Here is a 21,362-nt window from a genome sequence, read left to right on the forward strand (position 1 = left end):
ATTCAAAATGTGTGTTAATACATATTCACTTCTGAACATAGAAAAATAACAACCAAAAAACACGGTAAGGTCAAATAGCGCCCCCTGTGTTTTGCATCACCAGCTGGTTTTAGTGAAATGCGTCGTCAAACAGACCATAAAAAACGTCCTGTAAGCCATAGATCTGATCTGTAACTTGGCCTAGAGGCATCAACTAGATAAGATAATAATTTATTTGTCCACATATGGGGAAATTTCGGTGTTGCAACTCAAGTAGATACAGAAGTATCCTTGTCCTTTTCCTCTGTATCTACTTGTGATGCAACAATGAAATTTCCCCATGTGTGGACAATAAAGGAATATCTTATCTTAAGTAAAATAACAGATAACTTATAGGAAGCTTTAAAAAAACACTCTTTATAGAAAAACTCTTATAGACAAAACTCTTATAGACAAAACCTCTCATATTCTTAAGGAATAGAGAGAAAAATAAAAATAACATAAGACAAAAATAATAATAATAGTGGCAAAGGTTTACAGCAGTTATATGCACATGAATGTTATATGCACGTGAATATGACATTATTGCACATGATTAAGTCAGTATTGCACATGAATATGACATTATTGCACTTGATTAAGTCAGTATTGCACATGAATATGACAGTATTGCACATGATTACATCAGTATTGCACATGATTAAGTCAGTATTGCACATGATTGTCAATATTGCACATGATTATGTCAGTATTGCACATGATTATGTCAGTATTGCACATGGGTATGTCAGTATACACGTGTTCAGAGATAGATAACTTTATTACCATCACGTGGAACAACAAAAAAAGGTTTTCTCATCGCATGTCGCCCGTCACGCTAACGGATCGACTAAAACGACGACAGACAATAACACAGGACCACACTCATGCTATGCTAATGTTAGCATATAGCCTGGAACATCCGACTAGAGGCATCAGTTATTATAGATTCAGTTTGGTGCCATTGACAAATTATCAAAACTGTAAAGAAGGTTAAAGATAAAAAAAAATATTGGCAAATATTGGACACGCAGTCGAGGTGAACTGTGGGAAACTTTGACAGATCTTCAGTATCATAAAACAAACCCATTTACACCCAGGGGCGAGCGCGCTGTTGTTGTTGTTGTTCGGGACTTTCGGGGGATTTTTTTTGGTACGATCTGAAATCCAAACTATAAACCCAGCAGGAAATTGGCTCTTTGAGAAACGGAGACGAGCCGAGCCGGAGCCGGGGGCAGGATGATATAAACCCCGAGCAAATACACAGATAATTGGATAAAACTTTCAAAATGTCAAGATAACGTTTGGTCCAAATACTGGGTAAAATTAGACTCCTTCATTTTCCATAATATGTTTTTTTCACATGTTATAGCACTGTTCCCTCATCCAAAACAGACCTGGAGCTGTGTTTAGCTTCAGTGGCGCTTGTTGCGTCAAACCTGTTGACGAGCTGGTTTTCTCTGAGCCTCGGAAATGTCTCTGTTTCAAATTTCCCAGGTTTGTGATGTCATAAGTAGAGAGCTAAGTAGAAGTCCCTAAATCTCTGTGCTAACTTTAGCGCGTCGGGGGAAAACTAGATGTGGTTTATTTCCCCACTTCATTTCCCTTTGCTGCCAGTAGATGGAGCGCTAACACAGAGTCCGGATGGAGGAACGCTGTGATGGAAAGTCATGTGTGGTTTTAGTACAAACATTGTTTTGTGTTCTAAAATATGAAATGCTGAAGTAAAGGTCCTGAAAAACAAACACACACAAAAAAAAACAGTCACCAAAAAAACATTTAAAAAAACATACAAAGAAAGAAACACAAAATAGAAATAGATTAATCCACAAAACAATTCAAACAATATGTACCCTATTTTCCGGACTATAAGTCGCACCAGCCAATAAATGCATAATAGAGAAGAAAAAAACATACAAGTCGCACTAGGGTATGAAATGCGGTTGCAAGTGTGAAAATAACAAATTATATCACATATAAAGTCGCTCCAGAGTATAAGGATATAAGTATAAGTCACACCCCAGCCAAAACTATGAAAGAGCAAAAAAAAAAAAAAAAAAAAACTTTACAGTTCGTGTAATAAGTGGCTATGACCACGGCTGGGTGCAGTGCACACATGGACAGAATAAATACTGCGCAAATAATAGTTAAAGCAGAACTAAGTAACATTTAGCGAGTCCCTGTGATGGTTAAATATGCATTTACGGGGCGTTTGAAGTGTTTGTCGTCGCCATCTGCTGTCTCGGGGCGGAAAACCACATCAACCCGAATAAGACAACTCTCCTGAGAAACCCTGGCTCTTTTTGTTTTTTTCTGTTTGGCAACGTGAAATATTTTTGGAACGTGATTGCACTGTTATTATGGTAGAGAAAGAAAAAAATGTGTGAAAAAAACGAAAAACTACAACATTTGCGTCTATTTTCTTTTTTTATATTTGTTTTTTCACAAGGAACCTGCAGGGGGAGCGCTATCTTCACTCTCCATAGTTACATAATTCTGCTTTAAAGTGACATCAGTGTATTATGCTATTAAATACAACAAGTGGCTGTATATGATGTGATACGAGAATGGACAGAATGGACAGAATAAACGCCGGGTAAAGTGATAATGACACGACGGTATTGCAGACGAAGCGTGGACGACGCACGTTGTCAGCGGCGCTCATTGCGGATTCTGCCAAACATCTCGTCCGCACAGCGAGGGCGGATGGGGGCGGTTCCGCAGGTCTTTCCTTCCTTTCCTTCTCACAGTTTGTGCAAAGAAGCTGTTTAGCATTCTGCTGAGGGCGGCGGTGAACAGAGACGGAGCAGAAAACAGGCCAGGTGACGGCGAGAGGTTTAAGAAAAAGCCGGTCACGTGACGCTTTGAGATGGGAAGCGATTGGCTGTCTCGAAGTGGTCCGACCAGCTTCGCTTGTTTTTTAAAAAAAGCTGTTCGAAAAGCTGTGCTGGTTGTGCCACAAAAATCATGCATGCCGATAGTTTAGCTAGTGAGAGATTTGAACACGATTTAAAAACCTACTGTACATGCACTTTGGGCCTCAAAACTCCTGCCATGGACGCAATAAATGGATACCTTTGGGACAGATCATTTGCAGTGGGAAAAAAGGCCGTCAAAAAAAAAATGGCGGACACAAACATGGCCAACGATCAAGGATTGCCGTATTTTCCGGACTACAAGTCGCATTTTTTGGGTTAATTCATTTGATAAAATTCAAGACCAATAAGTAAAATAATGACAGATGAGAGAACATGGTGAATAGGTGTACGTATGCTAACGCTAACACCTTCAGCTACATGACGTATGCTAACGCTAACACCTTCAGCTACATGACGTATGCTAACGCTAACACCTTCAGCTACATGACGTATGCTAACGCTAACACCTTCAGCTACATGAGGCACAGACAGAACTGTGGTAAGTGTCTGGTATGTTAACGTAACATATGAACAGTTATTCAGATAACTATAGCATAAAGAACATGCTAACAAGTTTAGCAAAGCATCAGTTTTACCCCAAATCACTAAATCCATTGAATTCTTCTTCCTCTGTGTCACTTCTAAACAACTCCACAAACTCCAGAGGAAGAGGAAGTGCAGATTCTTCTTCTGCGTCGCTTTAAGTCACGGGTGTCAAATTCATTTGGGCCGCGGGCCGAATTTCGACGCTCAGGCTGGGTCGCAGACCGAACATAACGTAAAACATAAAACTATTAAAAATATAAGAAATAAATAGCTTTATATAGCCTACACTGTTTTGAAGCAATTACTGGAGGAATTGAAAAAAAAAATACAAAACGTTTGTTCTCATAAACTGAAATGTATTTAGAAAAACAAGTTTAATTTCACCAACACTGTACTTCAGTTTATGTGCATCACAACTTCAGAGTTGATCTACAGTTCTACACAGAGATAAACATTTGACTTTATCACAAAATAAACTTCTGTACCCCTTAATTGACTCACCACTAAACTTCTGCTCAAAAGTGCTTAAAGTGCACTTCTCCCTCTGCAGCTCACACAGCAGTGCAGCAGAGCCCCGTAGGGGAGGGGCGGCCACCGGCGGCATTGTGGGACACGTAGTTTTAGCGATAAAAATGGTTACAGATGAAACTACGGTTCTATGAATCGATTAATAAAAAAACAAAAATATATATATAATTGGCGGATTAAAACATCTGGCGGGCCAGATTTGCCCTGTATTTGACACATGTGCTTTAGAGCCCAGAGCGCCCTCTTGTGGTTGCAAGTATGAAAATAACAAATAATATCACAAGAGTATAAGTCGCACCCCGGCGAAAACTATGAAAAATGGTGCGACTTATAGTCCGGGAAATTCGGTACATTTCGACTTAATTTGGAAATGGACAAATTTTGTTCTTTTATTAATTTATGCCTCAATTTCCTTTTTTTTGCCGTGATTTTTTTTTTTTTTTATTATTTAAAAAAAAGAAAAAAAGTATTTTTTTTTTTTTTCTCTCTGGTCGTTTTTGTGTTTTGTGATCTGTTTTTCTCCTTCTTGTTCTATTCTGCCTTTGTTTTATCTGTGAAGAACTTAATAAATATTTGAAAAAAAAAAGGCTCTTCACATTCGAAAAAGACAAATGAACTCATTAAAAGACGAGTCGCTTTGGGCCCGACTCCTGCGGCGAAGACGTTTTGAGAAATCGCAAAAGCAAACGAGGAAAGGAGAGAAAAAGGACGATCCATCGCAGTCGGAGCAGCGGATAATGGACTTGAGCGGGAATCAGACCCGAGCGTGGGTTTGGCAGAGTACGGTGGCCCGGAGGGAGGATTGAACCGCCGCCGCCGCCTGCGTTTTCTTTTTTTTGTAACCTTTGATATGGTGATTAACTCTCGGCACAAACGACGCACGGGGCTTTAGCAGAGGCCAAAACTCCACAGACGAGAGCACAAAGAGCCGAGCTGGAACACTTTCCCAACACTTTCCCAACACTTTCCCAACACTTTCCCAGGCCCGTCAAACGCTCCCGGAGACTTACGAGGATTTACTGTGAGCAGAGGATGTGGGTTTAGATGAAGACGGTCCGCTTTTGATGAGCTACCGGTGAAAATGACTGGGAAAGGAGTCTGGTCTGGTCTGCTTTAGTCTGGTCTGCTTTAGTCTGGTCTGGTCTGCTTTAGTCTGGTCTGCTTTAGTCTGGTCTGCTTTAGTCTGGTCTAGTCTGCTTTAGTCTGGTCTGCTTTAGTCTGGTCTGCTTTAGTCTGCTTTAGTCTGCTCTAGTCTGCTTTAGTCTAGTCTAGTCTGCTTTAGTCTAGTCTGCTTTAGTCTGGTCTGCTTTAGTCTGGTCTGCTTTAGTCTGCTCTGCTTTAGTCTGCTCTAGTCTGCTTTAGTCTGCTCTAGTCTGCTTTAGTCTAGTCTAGTCTGCTTTAGTCTGGTCTGCTTTAGTCTGCTCTGCTTTAGTCTGCTCTAGTCTGCTTTAGTCTGCTCTATTCTGCTTTAGTCTGCTTTAGTCTGCTTTAGTCTGCTCTAGTCTGCTCTAGTCTAGTCTAGTCTGCTTTAGTCTAGTCTGCTTTAGTCTGGTCTGCTTTAGTCTGCTCTGCTTTAGTCTGCTCTATTCTGCTTTAGTCTGCTTTAGTCTGCTTTAGTCTGCTCTAGTCTGCTCTAGTCTAGTCTAGTCTGCTTTAGTCTAGTCTGCTTTAGTCTGGTCTGCTTTAGTCTGCTCTGCTTTAGTCTGCTCTATTCTGCTCTAGTCTGCTTTAGTCTAGTCTAGTCTGCTTTAGTCTGGTCTGCTTTAGTCTGCTCTGCTTTAGTCTGCTCTATTCTGCTTTAGTCTGCTCTAGTCTAGTCTAGTCTGCTTTAGTCTGGTCTGGTCTGGTCTGCTTTTGATGAGCTACCGGTGTAAATGACTGGGAAAGGAGTCTGGTCTGGTCTGCTTTAGTCTGTTCTGCTTTAGTCTGGTCTGCTTTAGACTGGTCTAGTCTGCTTTAGTCTGGTCTGGTCTGCTTTAGTCTGGTCTGCTTTAGTCTGGTCTGCTTTAGTCTGGTCTGGTCTGCTATAGTCTGGTCTGGTCTGCTATAGTCTGGTCTGCTTTAGTCTGGTCTGCTTTAGTCTGGTCTGCTTTAGTCTGGTCTGCTTTAGTCTGGTCTGCTTTAGACTGGTCTAGTCTGCTTTAGTCTGGTCTGGTCTTCTTTAGTCTGGTCTGCTTTAGTCTGTCTGCTTTAGTCTGGTCTGCTTTAGACTGGTCTAGTCTGCTTTAGTCTGGTCTGGTCTGCTTTAGTCTGGCCTGCTTTAGTCTGGTCTGCTTTAGTCTGGTCTGCTTTAGTCTGGTCTGGTCTGCTTTAGTCTGGTCTGGTCTGGTCTGCTTTTGATGAGCTACCGGTGTAAATGACTGGGAAAGGAGTCGGGTCTGGTCTGCTTTAGTCTGGTCTGCTTTAGTCTGGTCTGGTCTGCTTTAGTCTGGTCTGCTTTAGTCTGGTCTGCTTTAGGCTGGTCTAGTATGCTTTAGTCTGGTCTGGTCTGCTTTAGTCTGGTCTGCTTTAGTCTGGTCTAATCTGCTTTAGTCTGGTCTGCTTTAGTCTGCTCTGCTTTAGTCTGCTCTATTCTGCTCTAGTCTGCTTTAGTCTAGTCTAGTCTGCTTTAGTCTGGTCTGCTTTAGTCTGGTCTGCTTTAGTCTGCTCTGCTTTAGTCTGCTCTATTCTGCTTTAGTCTGCTCTAGTCTGCTTTAGTCTAGTCTAGTCTGCTTTAGTCTAGTCTAGTCTGCTTTAGTCTGGTCTGCTTTAGTCTGGTCTGCTTTAGTCTGCTCTAGTCTGCTTTAGTCTGCTCTAGTCTGCTTTAGTCTAGTCTAGTCTGCTTTAGTCTGGTCTGCTTTAGTCTGCTCTGCTTTAGTCTGCTCTATTCTGCTTTAGTCTGCTCTAGTCTGCTTTAGTCTAGTCTAGTCTGCTTTAGTCTGGTCTGCTTTAGTCTGCTCTGCTTTAGTCTGCTCTATTCTGCTTTAGTCTGCTCTAGTCTGCTTTAGTCTAGTCTAGTCTGCTTTAGTCTGGTCTGGTCTGCTTTGCTTTTGATGAGCTACCGGTGTAAATGAAAGGAGTCTGGTCTGGTCTGCTTTAGTCTGTTCTGCTTTAGTCTGGTCTGCTTTAGTCTGGTCTGCTTTAGTCTGGTCTGCTTTAGGCTGGTCTAGTATGCTTTAGTCTGGTCTGGTATGCTTTAGTCTGGTCTGGTCTGCTTTAGTCTGGTCTGGTCTGCTTTAGTCTGGTCTGCTTTAGTCTGGTCTGGTCTGCTTTAGTCTGCTCTGCTTTAGTCTGCTCTATTCTGCTTTAGTCTGCTCTAGTCTGCTTTAGTCTAGTCTAGTCTGCTTTAGTCTGGTCTGCTTTAGTCTGCTCTGCTTTAGTCTGCTCTAGTCTGCTTTAGTCTGCTCTAGTCTGCTTTAGTCTAGTCTAGTCTGCTTTAGTCTGATCTGGTCTGCTTTGCTTTTGATTAGCTACCGGTGTAAATGACTGGGAAAGGAGTCTGGTCTGGTCTGCTTTAGTCTGTTCTGCTTTAGTCTGGTCTGCTTTAGTCTGGTCTGCTTTAGTCTGGTCTGCTTTAGGCTGGTCTAGTATGCTTTAGTCTGGTCTGGTCTGCTTTAGTCTGGTCTGGTCTGCTTTAGTCTGGTCTGGTCTGCTTTAGTCTGGTCTGCTTTAGTCTGGTCTGCTTTAGTCTGGTCTGCTTTAGTCTGGTCTGGTCTGCTTTAGTCTGGTCTGCTTTAGTCTGGTCTGCTTTAGTCTGGTCTGGTCTGCTTTAGTCTGGTCTGCTTTAGTCTGGTCTGCTTTAGTCTGGTCTAGTCTGCTTTAGTTAAGTCTGCTTTAGTCTGGTCTGCTTTGGTCTGGTCTGCTTTTACTCAAGTACATTTTGTTTGCTCCTGTATCTGTACTTTTACTTACAGAATTGAGTACTTTTACAGCAAAGGACACTTTAAATGACACATTCTCCCACAGGGACAATAAAGTGTCTTAACCTTGTGTTATTGGCGTCACGTAGACCTCACAACAAGAGGGTTCCTGCGTCTTTCTGTTTGCCCTGTTTTGGTTGTGTTCAGTTTATAAACTCTTACATGACACTGACCATCGCCATCCCGTCTCGTCCTCAGAGCCTGGCGACATGGGAGACGCCGAATAAAATGTACTGCACGCAGACTCTAGTGGAAGGGGACGGACCAAGAACCTTCTGGAGCCGCGAGCTGAAGGGGGACGAGCTGACGCTGGTGAGAGGGACACGGGGGGGACATGGGGGGAGACACGAGGGGGACACGGTAGGGACACCGGGGGGGACAAGAGGGAGACACGAGGGGGACACGGTAGGGACACCGGGGGGGACAAGAGGGAGACACGAGGGGGACACGGTAAGGACACCGGGGGGGACAAGAGGGAGACACGAGGGGGACACGGTAAGGACACCGGGGGGGACACGGTAGGGACACCGGGGGGGACAAGGGGGAGACACGGAAGGGACTTGGGGTAGCCACGGGGGGGACACGCGGAAGGGACACGGGGGGACACAAGGGGGACACGGGTAGGGTTGCCAACTATCTCAACCCCAAATGAGGGACACTTTCTTCCAGGTGCGCGCGCTGACCAACAATAATTACAGAATTGACAAGGTTTCATTAGTCATACCATAAACCTACTAATTTCAGTGTCATTTTGGAAAACCACTACTGTACTTGCTTGGATGTATAGTTCATGGGAATAGTGAAGACAATTATTCATTATTAAGGTTCTCTCAAATGTCATGTTAGCATTAGACTATAACCATGTGCTCCAGACACTGAACTGACGCTTTACCTTCTGTTTCCCTTCATGGATATGAATAATACTTGATCTTGAGCTGGCGGTGGCATCAGAGCGCGAGGACAGGACAGGTATTTTAATTCAATCTGACCTCGGATCAGCGCGCAGCAGCCACTGTTCGGCTGCTGCGCGCTGATTGGCTGAGACGCGCGTCTGTCACGGTAATTCCAGGAAGTGGAGCTTCGAGAGGGGCGTGGTAAATGTCTGCGTAGGGTGTTAGCAGTAACCAATTATTGGCCAGCAAGGCTGTGATAGGAATACGGGACTGGAGCTGTCCCGGACGGGACAAATCAAAACCACCCATAATTCGGGACGTCCCGGGCAATCCGGGACGGTTGGCAACCCTAGACACGGGGTAGACACGGGGGGACACAAGGGGGACACGAGGGAGACACGGAAGGGACACGGGGTAGACATGGGGGAGACACGGGGGGGACACCAAGGGAGACAGGGGGGGGACATGGGAGAGACACGCGGGGACACCGAGTGGGGGACAAGAGGGAGACACGGGGCAAAACAAGGGAGACATGGGGGGACATGGGGGAGACACGGGAGAGACACGAGGGGGGACACCGGGGCGAAACAAGGGAGACATGGGTGGGACACGGGAGGGACATGGGAGGGGACACGGGAGGGACACGAGAGAGACACAGGAGGGACGGGTCGTGTACTCAAATTACTTTTTTAGAGTAAAGAGGAACATAACACCCATGTAATCTAGTACTAGTTACTTTTTCAAATGCGTTTGTCTTGGTCTCGTCTCCTCCTTGTCTTGGTCTCGTCTCCCCCTTGTCTTGGTCCCGTCTCCCCCTTGTCTTGGTCCCGTCTCCCCCTTGTCTTGGTCCCGTCTCCTCCTTGTCATGGTCTCGTCTCCTCCTTGTCATGGTCTCGTCTCCTCCTTGTCATGGTCTCGTCTCCTCCTTGTCTTGGTCTCGTCTCCTCCTTGTCTTGGTCTCGTCTCCTCCTTGTCTTGGTCTCGTCTCCTCCTTGTCATGGTCTCGTCTCCTCCTTGTCTTGGTCTCGTCTCCTCCTTGTCATGGTCTCGTCTCCTCCTTGTCATGGTCTCGTCTCCTCCTTGTCTTGGTCTCGTCTCCTCCTTGTCATGGTCTCGTCTCCTCCTGTCGTGATGTTTTGTCTTTTCCTCCTCCTTCGTTATAAACACTTTGTCGTGCGTTGCTGCTCTTGCTAATCCACTAATGTCGTTTTAGTGATGTTTTCATTGCTCGAGGCCGACACGTGCTTATTGTACGACATTGTATAGTGTAACCTGGCAACGTGAAAGATGAATAAAGCTCTGTCCAACGCATTTACTTTGTTTATTTGATATTTTAATTTAAAAAAAAAAGTCCCTTCTTTTTGAATCGAGACAAAAAGGTCAAATCTAAAATAAATCAATTGTAGCGTTTTATTTCTGGTTTAGCTTCATAGAACGACGGTGTTGGTCTGATGTGGCCCAGACTCACACATGAGCCGCTGTGTGAAGAGGTTCTGGTCCTCCTGAGGTCACACCCGCCACTCACATCGCACCTGCCACTCACATCGCACCTGTCACTCACACCTCTTTGTGGCTTTGTGCTCTACAAAGACATTTGCTTTGGCTCTAAACTCACTTCTCCTGTTTTATGCCTTTATAACGCAAGACTTTTGAACACTTTAATCCAAACTAATTTATCTGCAGAAATTAAACTTTGGGCCAGATAGAAATGTGGCTGTAGTACCTCATTTGTCCAGGAGGGTCCCATTCAGTGGTATCGTCTGGACTCCGGCTCACTCTCTCTCTCCAGAACCAGAACCATGACCATGACCAGAACCTGGATCAGGATCAGGATCAGGACCAGGACCTCCCCCAAACCCGAACCCTAAACCCAGTTTGACCAGTTTGTAGGGCAGTGTTTTTTCCTCTTTATTGGATTTGGATAAAAACTAAAGAGTGAAAAACAAACGGATTAAAATGTTACATTTCAGATGAAGCTGCAATGAGTCACTGTCCATGACCTCATTTCTACAGACACAGCTCTAAACTCACCAACTCACTGTAAAACATGTCAGAGAGAGAGAGGGGGAGAGAGAAAGAGGAGGGAGGGAGGGGGAGAGAGAGAGGGAGAGAGGAAAGAGAGAGAGGAGGGAGAGAAAAGAGAGAGAGAGGGAGGGAGAGGGAAGAGAGAGAGAGGAGAGAGAGGGAAGAGAGAGAGAGAGGAGAGAGAGGGAAGAGAGAGAGAGAGAGAGAGAGAGAGGGAGAGAGAGAAGGAGGGAGAGGGAAGAGAGAGAGAGGGAGAGAGAGAGAGGGAAGAGAGAGAGAGGGAGGGAAGAGAGGGAGGAGGGGAGAGAGGAGGGAGGAAAGAGAGAGAGGGGGAAGAGAGAGAGAGGGAGGGAAGAGAGGGAGGAGGGGAGAGAGGGGGAGAGAGAGAGGAGGGAGGAAAGAGAGAGAGGGGGAGAGGGAGAGAGAGAGAGGAGGGAGAGAAAAGAGAGAGAGAGAGAGAGAGGGAGGGAGAGGGAAGAGAGAGAGAGGGAGGGAGAGAGGGAGCGAGGAAAGAGAGAGAGGAGAGGGAGGGAGAGAGAGAGGAGGGAGAGAAAAGAGAGAGAGAGGGAAGAGAGAGAGAGAGGAGAGAGAGAGCGGGAGGGAAGAGAGGGAGGAGAGGGAGGGAGAGAGAGGGAAGAGAGAGAGAGAGGAGAGAGAGAGAGCGGGAGGGAAGAGAGGGAGGAGAGGGAGGGAGAGAGAGGGAGAGAGAGAGAGGGAAGAGAGAGAGGGAGGAGAGAGAGAGGGAAGAGAGGGAGGAGGGGAGAGGGAGGGAAGAGAGAGAGAGAGAGAGAGAGGGAGAGAGAGAGGGAGGGAAGAGAGGGAGGAGGGGAGAGGGAAGCGAGGGAGGGAGAGAGAGAGAGGGAGGGAAGGAGGAGAGAGAGAGAGGGAGAGAGAGGGAGGGAGAGAGAGAGAGGGAGAGAGAGAGGAGGGAGAGAGAGAGGGAGGGAAGGAGGAGAGAGAGAGGGAGAGAGAGGGAAGAGAGAGAGGGAGGAGGGAGAGAGGATGGAGAGAGGGAGAGAGAGGAGGGAGAGAGGGAGAGGGAGGGAAGAGAGAGAGGAGGGAGGGAGAGAGGAGGAGAGAGGGAGGGAGAGAGGGAGAGGGAGGGAAGAAGAGAAGAGAGAGGGAGGGAAGAAGAGAAGAGAGAGGGAGGGAAGAAGAGAAGAGAGAGGGAGGGAAGAAGAGAAGAGAGAGGAGGGAAGAAGAGAAGAGAGAGGGAGGGAAGAAGAGAAGAGAGAGGAGGGAAGAAGAGAAGAGAGAGGGAGGGAAGAAGAGAAGAGCGAGGGAGGGAAGAAGAGAAGAGCGAGGGAAGAAGAGAAGAGAGAGGAGGGAAGAAGAGAAGAGAGAGAGAGGGAGGAGGGAGAGAGAGGGAGAGGGAGAGAGGGAGGGGGAAGGAGAGAGGGAGAGAGGGAGGGAGAGAGGGAGAAAGGGAGGGAGAGAGGGAGAGAGGGAGAGAGAGGGGAGAAGAAAAGCGAGAGAGGGAGGCAAGAAGAGAAGAGAGAAAAAGAGAAGAGCGAGGGAAGAAGAAAAGAGATTGGGAGGGAAGAAGAGAAGAGAAGAACGACAGAGGAAGAGAAAGTGAAGAAAGACAGAGGGTGAGAGAGAGAGAGGAGGGGGAGGAAGGAGATGATGATGGAGACAAAAGAGAGGGAAGAGAGGGAGAAAGTGCAGATGAAGAAGAGATGCATGACGAGGAGAGGAAAGAGAGGAGCACGGGGATGAGAAAAGCGGGAAAAAAGAGGGGGGAAAATGACAGAAATGAACATTAAATACAGCGAGGGGAGAGAGAAAGAGACGGCGGAGGGACGGAGGGGAGGAGAGGGAGAACGGGCGGGCGACGGTGAGAGAAAGAGCGACGAAGAGGAAGGGAAAGAAAAGAGGAAGAGAGGGATCAGAGACGGCCTGATCCGACGTGGCAGCGCTCGGTGGAAGTGGGCCACATTTCCATACCATTTGCATGATCCGTCTAATTGGTTTAGTCGGCGACGCGGCGTTCTCTCCGGCGAAGCGGGACGACGGAAGGAAAAGCGCCAAGCGACGGGAGTGTGTTGAAAGCAACAGAACAACAACAACAAACAACAACAGACAACAACAACAAACAATGCGTGACAAAGCGCTCCATCTGGTGGTCTCTTGTGATAAAAACGTCGATAGCCGTGTGATGTTTGGATCCTCGGGAGTGTCGGAGGGACCCCAAAATGGTGGCAAACCTTTGGGCGTCGCTCTGTTTTTAACATGATCATTTATTGGTGATGGAGGGGCCAAAGTGTAAAGTTGACCCCCTCCCATCCTGCCAGATTGACCCCGAAAGTGTCAGAGTGACCCCAAAATGGTGGCAAACGTTTGTGCGCACGTTATCAGTTTGTGCGCGCTACGTTCTTGAGATATTGATCATTTATTGGCGATGGAGGGGCCATAGTGTAAAGTTGGCCCCCCCAGTATTTGACTGACGGAAAATGTCTGATCGACCCGAAAATGGTGTTTGTTATCGGAGCCGTCGATTATTTATTGGCAAACTTGGGCCAATAAATGATCAATATCTCAAAAACTGTGCTGGATTGCGTCTATAAATCTGCAAATATCTGATTCTTCACCTTCATCTTGTATCATCAAAACGTGTCCCTGGAAATGCTCTGTTCCTCTAACGTTTAATGACAGTTAAAATTAAGGGATCTTGATAAAATTGTGAAAAAACTTTGCGAACATTTCAAAGCAGTTGATTCTTCAAAAACTGGAATTGTTTCCATCAAACATCTTAAAAAGCTAGAAGACTAAACTTTTTTCTTGATTTGAGTAAATATTGACTAGATTTAAGTGATTTTGGAGCTTTGGGTTAGCTCAATCTATTAGCTCAATGGATGTAAGGCTTGGGTTAGCTTAATGAATGTAAGGCTTGAGTTAGCTTAATGGATGTAAGGCTTGAGTTAGCTTAATAGATGTAAGGCTTGAGTTAGCTTAATAGATGTAAGGCTTGAGTTAGCTTAATAGATGTAAGGCTTGGGTTAGCTTAATGGATGTAAGGCTTGAGTTAGCTTAATAGATGTAAGGCTTGGGTTAGCTTAATAGATGTAAGGCTTGGGTTAGCTTAATGGATGTAAGGCTTGAGTTAGCTTAATGAATGTAAGGCTTGGGTTAGCTTAATAGATGTAAGGCTTGGGTTAGCTTAATAGATGTAAGGCTTGGGTTAGCTTAATAGATGTAAGGCTTGGGTTAGCTTAATAGATGTAAGGCTTGGGTTAGCTTAATGGATGTAAGGCTTGAGTTAGCTTAATAGATGTAAGGCTTGAGTTAGCTTAATAGATGTAAGGCTTGGGTTAGCTTAATAGATGTAAGGCTTGGGTTAGCTTAATGGATGTAAGGCTTGAGTTAGCTTAATAGATGTAAGGCTTGAGTTAGCTTAATGGATGTAAGGCTTGAGTTAGCTTAATAGATGTAAGGCTTGAGTTAGCTTAATGAATGTAAGGCTTGGGTTAGCTTAATGGATGTAAGGCTTGAGTTAGCTTAATAGATGTAAGGCTTGAGTTAGCTTAATGAATGTAAGGCTTGGGTTAGCTTAATGAATGTAAGGCTTGGGTTAGCTTAATGAATGTAAGGCTTGGGTTAGCTTAATGAATGTAAGGCTTGGGTTAGCTTAATGGATGTAAGGCTTGGGTTAGCTTAATGAATGTAAGGCTTGGGTTAGCTTAATGAATGTAAGGCTTGAGTTAGCTTAATAGATGTAAGGCTTTGGTTAGCTTAATAGATGTAAGGCTTGAGTTAGCTTAATAGATGTAAGGTTTGAGTTAGCTTAATAGATGTAAGGCTTGAGTTAGCTTAATAGATGTAAGGGTTGAGTTAGCTTAATAGATGTAAGGCTTGGGTTAGCTTAATAGATGTAAGGCTTGGGTTAGCTTAATGGATGTAAGGCTTGAGTTAGCTTAATGAATGTAAGGCTTGGGTTAGCTTAATGGATGTAAGGCTTGAGTTAGCTTAATAGATGTAAGGCTTGAGTTAGCTTAATAGATGTAAGGCTTGGGTTAGCTTAATAGATGTAAGGCTTGGGTTAGCTTAATGGATGTAAGGCTTGAGTTAGCTTAATAGATGTAAGGCTTGAGTTAGCTTAATGAATGTAAGGCTTGGGTTAGCTTAATGGATGTAAGGCTTGAGTTAGCTTAATAGATGTAAGGCTTGAGTTAGCTTAATGAATGTAAGGCTTGGGTTAGCTTAATGAATGTAAGGCTTGGGTTAGCTTAATGAATGTAAGGCTTGGGTTAGCTTAATGAATGTAAGGCTTGGGTTAGCTTAATGGATGTAAGGCTTGGGTTAGCTTAATGAATGTAAGGCTTGGGTTAGCTTAATGAATGTAAGGCTTGAGTTAGCTTAATAGATGTAAGGCTTTGGTTAGCTTAATAGATGTAAGGCTTGAGTTAGCTTAATAGATGTAAGGTTTGAGTTAGCTTAATAGATGTAAGGCTTGAGTTAGCTTAATAGATGTAAGGCTTGAGTTAGCTTAATAGATGTAAGGCTTGAGTTAGCTTAATGAATGTAAGGCTTGGGTTAGCTTAATGAATGTAAGGCTTGGGTTAGCTTAATGAATGTAAGGCTTGGGTTAGCTTAATGAATGTAAGGCTTGGGTTAGCTTAATGGATGTAAGGCTTGGGTTAGCTTAATGAATGTAAGGCTTGGGTTAGCTTAATGGATGTAAGGCTTGGGTTAGCTTAATGAATGTAAGGCTTGGGTTAGCTTAATGAATGTAAGGCTTGGGTTAGCTTAATGAATGTAAGGCTTGGGTTAGCTTAATGAATGTAAGGCTTGGGTTAGCTTAATGAATGTAAGGCTTGGGTTAGCTTAATGAATGTAAGGCTTGGGTTAGCTTAATGGATGTAAGGCTTGGGTTAGCTTAATGAATGTAAGGCTTGGGTTAGCTTAATGAATGTAAGGCTTGAGTTAGCTTAATAGATGTAAGGCTTTGGTTAGCTTAATAGATGTAAGGCTTGAGTTAGCTTAATAGATGTAAGGTTTGAGTTAGCTTAATAGATGTAAGGCTTGAGTTAGCTTAATAGATGTAAGGCTTGAGTTAGCTTAATGAATGTAAGGCTTGGGTTAGCTTTATGAATGTAAGGCTTGGGTTAGCTTAATGAATGTAAGGCTTGGGTTAGCTTAATGAATGTAAGGCTTGGGTTAGCTTAATGAATGTAAGGCTTGGGTTATCTTAATGAATGTAAGGCTTGGGTTAGCATAATGAATGTAAGGCTTGAGTTAGCTTAATAGATGTAAGGCTTGGGTTAGCTTAATAGATGTAAGGTTTGAGTTAGCTTAATAGATGTAAGGCTTGAGTTAGCTTAATAGATGTAAGGCTTGGGTTAGCTTAATAGATGTAAGGCTTGAGTTAGCTTAATAGATGTAAGGCTTGGGTTAGCTTAATGAATGTAAGGCTTGGGTTAGCTTAATAGATGTAAGGCTTGGGTTAGCTTAATGAATGTAAGGCTTGGGTTAGCTTAATGAATGTAAGGCTTGAGTTAGCTTAATAGATGTAAGGCTTGGGTTAGCTTAATAGATGTAAGGCTTGGGTTAGCTTAATGAATGTAAGGCTTGAGTTAGCTTAATAGATGTAAGGCTTGGGTTAGCTTAATAGATGTAAGGTTTGAGTTAGCTTAATAGATGTAAGGCTTGAGTTAGCTTAATAGATGTAAGGCTTGGGTTAGCTTAATGAATGTAAGGCTTGGGTTAGCTTAATGAATGTAAGGCTTGAGTTAGCTTAATAGATGTAAGGCTTGGGTTAGCTTAATAGATGTAAGGCTTGGGTTAGCTTAATAGATGTAAGGCTTGTGTTAGCTTAATGAATGTAAGGCTTGAGTTAGCTTAATAGATGTAAGGCTTGGGTTAGCTTAATGAATGTAAGGCTTGGGTTAGCTTAATGAATGTAAGGCTTGAGTTAGCTTAATAGATGTAAGGCTTTGGTTAGCTTAATAGATGTAAGGCTTGAGTTAGCTTAATAGATGTAAGGTTTGAGTTAGCTTAATAGATGTAAGGCTTGAGTTAGCTTAATAGATGTAAGGCTTGAGTTAGCTTAATAGATGTAAGGCTTGAGTTAGCTTAATGAATGTAAGGCTTGGGTTAGCTTTATGAATGTAAGGCTTGGGTTAGCTTAATGAATGTAAGGCTTGGGTTAGCTTAATGAATGTAAGGCTTGGGTTAGCTTAATGAATGTAAGGCTTGGGTTAGCATAATGAATGTAAGGCTTGAGTTAGCTTAATAGATGTAAGGCTTGGGTTAGCTTAATAGATGTAAGGTTTGAGTTAGCTTAATAGATGTAAGGCTTGAGTTAGCTTAATAGATGTAAGGCTTGGGTTAGCTTAATAGATGTAAGGCTTGAGTTAGCTTAATAGATGTAAGGCTTGGGTTAGCTTAATGAATGTAAGGCTTGGGTTAGCTTAATAGATGTAAGGCTTGGGTTAGCTTAATGAATGTAAGGCTTGGGTTAGCTTAATGAATGTAAGGCTTGAGTTAGCTTAATAGATGTAAGGCTTGGGTTAGCTTAATAGATGTAAGGCTTGAGTTAGCTTAATGAATGTAAGGCTTGAGTTAGCTTAATAGATGTAAGGCTTGGGTTAGCTTAATAGATGTAAGGTTTGAGTTAGCTTAATAGATGTAAGGCTTGAGTTAGCTTAATAGATGTAAGGCTTGGGTTAGCTTAATGAATGTAAGGCTTGGGTTAGCTTAATGAATGTAAGGCTTGAGTTAGCTTAATAGATGTAAGGCTTGGGTTAGCTTAATAGATGTAAGGCTTGGGTTAGCTTAATAGATGTAAGGCTTGTGTTAGCTTAATGAATGTAAGGCTTGAGTTAGCTTAATAGATGTAAGGCTTGGGTTAGCTTAATAGATGTAAGGTTTGAGTTAGCTTAATAGATGTAAGGCTTGAGTTAGCTTAATAGATGTAAGGCTTGGGTTAGCTTAATGAATGTAAGGCTTGGGTTAGCTTAATGGATGTAAGGCTTGGGTTAGCTTAATGGATGTAAGGCTTGGGTTAGCTTAATAGATGTAAGGCTTGAGTTAGCTTAATAGATGTAAGGCTTGAGTTAGCTTAATAGATGTAAAGCTCGGGTTAGCTTAATAGATATAAGGCTTGGGTTAGCTTAATAGATGTAAAGCTCGGGATAGCTAAATAGATGTAAGGCTCAGGTTAGCTTAATAGCGTCAAACTTCCCGGCATAACAGCCGTTTTTCTCTGTCGCCTGCAGGTTTTCGGGGCCGACGACGTAGTATGCACACGGCTCTACGTTCGAGAATGACGCCGCGGGACGAGAACCTCCGCCTCGGCCCGGTTTCGGCTCCTCATGCGCCACCGCGGATCCGTCGGCGTGAACAGAAATGCTAGCAGCGTAGCCCGCAATCGTCGAACTGTCCATAGTCTCGTCACGCGCAGTGGCAGTGTCTGTTTTCGTGAGTGTCGTGTCTTCTGAATACTTTAGCCTCAAACTCGGCCGTCTTTCATAGGATTTAGCAACTTCAACTTTTCATGTCGGTAACAATAAACGTTTGGAACACAAAGACTCCTCGTTTCACTGAGTTTTTATATGTGGTACTGGAGGTTAAAAGGTGGATGACGCAAACTCGTTCAACTCAAACTCAACAGACGCGACTATCATTAGGTCTTTTGGCGTATTTTGTACGAGCTCAGTTTTTATCATATTTATTCTCATTGTGCCTTCTTCTTAAAGGTTGAATGGACGATTTTTTTGGCGCAAATTTTAGTCTTATTTCCTCGTGGTGTGGACTCCCGATTAGTCCTGCCACGTATCAATCATAAAACGCACCTACCGCTCACCTGCAGCCGCGTCAGGCTCGTCCCACATTTCCGCGTGCCTAAGCGCATGGATCTATCATAATATAGTTCCCTCCCTGTACGGGACAAAATGAAGACGGAGATAGACTGTTCGAGCTGACGCAGAAGAAGACGGAAATCTATGGGAGACGAGGAATGCGATTCGTTGTGCTAATAAACAAACGCACGTGTGTGTTGTATCAGTCCGCACGGGGGAGTGGCATGTGCACTTCCACCTGAGTTCTCAAATCGCCGAAAAATCGTCCATTGCGCCTTTAAGTGTCACAATTTTTTGCGCAGTCTTCTTACACGGATCAGTACGACTGCAAAGTAAGACCAAACATCTCATGCTAAGGTCATCGTAACAGAGCACAACCAAAACCGTAGTTGTATCTGGGAGGCTGAGCAAATGGAAACGGACTTACCGGACTGTAAATTGGGACATGGGGGCTTACCGACTTCCCCGCGCCTGGGACACGGTTCCGAAAACATGCAGATGTTACCGAAATGCCCAAAGCAGGAAGTGGAGACGCAGTGAGGATTGAGGAGTAAGGCAGGGGGACGATTGGACTGTTGTTTGGCCTCCTGAACCTTGGCTCGATGTTCCTCCGTGGTTTCCTTCCACTTCCTTCCTTTCTCTCTGAGTTTTGGCACACCATATTTTGATTAACATGCTTTTTTCCACGTTTCATAGTCTCTCCTAAGTGTATAAATGATAATATTAAGGGTTGTGTAACACCCTTAACATAATAGTTTAGAAATATCACCCAGACCTTGGACCCCCTCACCAACCCGGAAATGCAAACGGCTTGGTTTGATATTCGCCCCCACCCTTGTGAAGAGCGATCTGGCTCCCCCGCCCAACCCGTGACGTAGTCTCAGAGCGCGTGTGTGCCCCGCCCACCCGTGACGTAGTCTCAGAGCGCGTGTGTGCCCCGCCCACCCGTGACGTAGTCTCAGAGCGCGTGTGTGCCCCGCCCACCCGTGACGTAGTCTCAGAGCGCGTGTGTGCCCCGCCCACCCGTGACGTAGTCTCAGAGCGCGTGTGTGCCCCGCCCACCCGTGACGTAGTCTCAGAGCGCGTGTGTGCCCCGCCCACCCGTGACGTAGTCTCAGAGCGCGTGTGTGCCCCGCCCACCCGTGACGTAGTCTCAGAGCGCGTGTGTGCCCCGCCCACCCGTGACGTAGTCTCAGAGCGCGTGTGTGCCCCGCCCACCCGTGACGTAGTCTGAGAGCGCGTGTGTGCCCCGCCCAACCCGTGACGTAGTCTCAGAGAGCGCGTGTGTGCCCCGCCCAACCCGTGACGTAGTCTCAGAGCGCGTGTGTGCCCCGCCCAACCCGTGACGTAGTCTCAGAGCGCGTGTGTGCCCCGCCCAACCCGTGACGTAGTCTCAGAGAGCGTGTGTGCCCCGCCCACCCGTGACGTAGTCTCAGAGAGCGCGTGTGTGCCCCGCCCAACCCGTGACGTAGTCTCAGAGAGCGCGTGTGTGCCCCGCCCAACCCGTGACGTAGTCTCAGAGCGCGTGTGTGCCCCGCCCAACCCGTGACGTAGTCTCAGAGAGCGTGTGTGCCCCGCCCACCCGTGACGTAGTCTCAGAGAGCGCGTGTGTGCCCCGCCCAACCCGTGACGTAGTCTCAGAGAGCGCGTGTGTGCCCCGCCCACCCGTGACGTAGCCCCACAGCTGTCTGCTGTAAGCTCCGCGGAGCAGCGCGGAGTGAGTGAGAAAGAGTCTACTTTGAGACTGAATAAAAACGTGTTGATTCTACAGCGTGCGCAGAACAGATATATTTATAGATCTATAGATCTATAGATCTATATATATATATATATATATATATATATATATATATATATAAGTCTTATGTCCATCGCGCTCTTATTTCCTGGTTTTTCAGTATCAGATAGAACTTCTCTCCGTTTATTGTCCCGGTTGCTGCATCAACTGCCACATAAACCTTCACCATTGTGATAATAGTAAAGAGTGTGATATCATTAATGAAGTTTTGGGCCTCTTTGAGCCGTGTTTCCTCGTAAATCGAAGCAGAAAAACTCCGGAATGGGCTTGAAGGGAGACACAGCCTGCAGCAGCGCGGAGCCGGGGGGAAGGGGGCGGGAGGCGAGAGGGAAGGGGGGGGGGGGGGGGGGGTGGAGAGGGGGGATTGTGACGCGTGCTTGCCCTTATGACGTCTTGCCCCACCGCCCGTCAGTTTGGTGATTTGAGGAAAGGAGATAGTCTGTAATATAGCTAAACACTGCGGGAATCAATCAAAAAACACTCTGGGTACAAATATGAAGCACAAATAGCAATGTAAGAAGGTTAAAAGCTCTGAAAAGTCGATTTTGCATGTTATGGGACCTTTAAATAAAGGACGTTTTATGCAGTCATTCTATTTATGTTTCGTTATTGTGTGCCCTTATTATAATTTATCATTACTATACTTATATTTATTTAATTTTTCATTTCTGTTTGTGAATATTTAAAAAACAAAAGAACTATTTAAGAAAGAAAGAAAATGGGCCACATTTACACATATTCTGGACTTGTATAATGATAAAATGAAAAAAGAGCCTTGTCCTTCATTGTTTACCTCTCGGGGCCTTTTATTTACCTCTCGGGCATTTGTTTACCTCTCGGGACCTTTGGCTATCTCTCGGGGCCTTTTATTTACCTCTTAGGCCTTTGTTTACCTCTCAGGGCCTTTTATTTACTTCTCGGGGCCTTTGTTTATCTCT

General features: G+C 44.9%; 1 protein-coding gene across 1 annotated transcript in view; it reads left to right on the plus strand.

Annotated features, from left to right (window-relative positions):
- Positions 1-18,354, plus strand: part of crabp1a (cellular retinoic acid binding protein 1a) — a 31,269-nt gene extending 12,915 nt beyond the window's left edge. Inside the window, exons 3-4 of the mRNA XM_072435754.1 lie at positions 8,108-8,221; positions 18,045-18,354. Coding sequence (XP_072291855.1) covers positions 8,108-8,221; positions 18,045-18,095 — 165 coding nt within the window. The 3' untranslated portion in view covers positions 18,096-18,354. The remainder of the gene's footprint in view (positions 1-8,107; positions 8,222-18,044) is intronic.
- Positions 18,355-21,362: the final 3,008 nt, after the last annotated feature.

This window comes from Eucyclogobius newberryi, unplaced genomic scaffold (assembly GCF_026437365.1).
Source record: "Eucyclogobius newberryi isolate DKJ021-1_F unplaced genomic scaffold, fEucNew1.0.hap1 SCAF_7, whole genome shotgun sequence".
Lineage (NCBI taxonomy): Eukaryota > Metazoa > Chordata > Actinopteri > Gobiiformes > Gobiidae > Eucyclogobius > Eucyclogobius newberryi.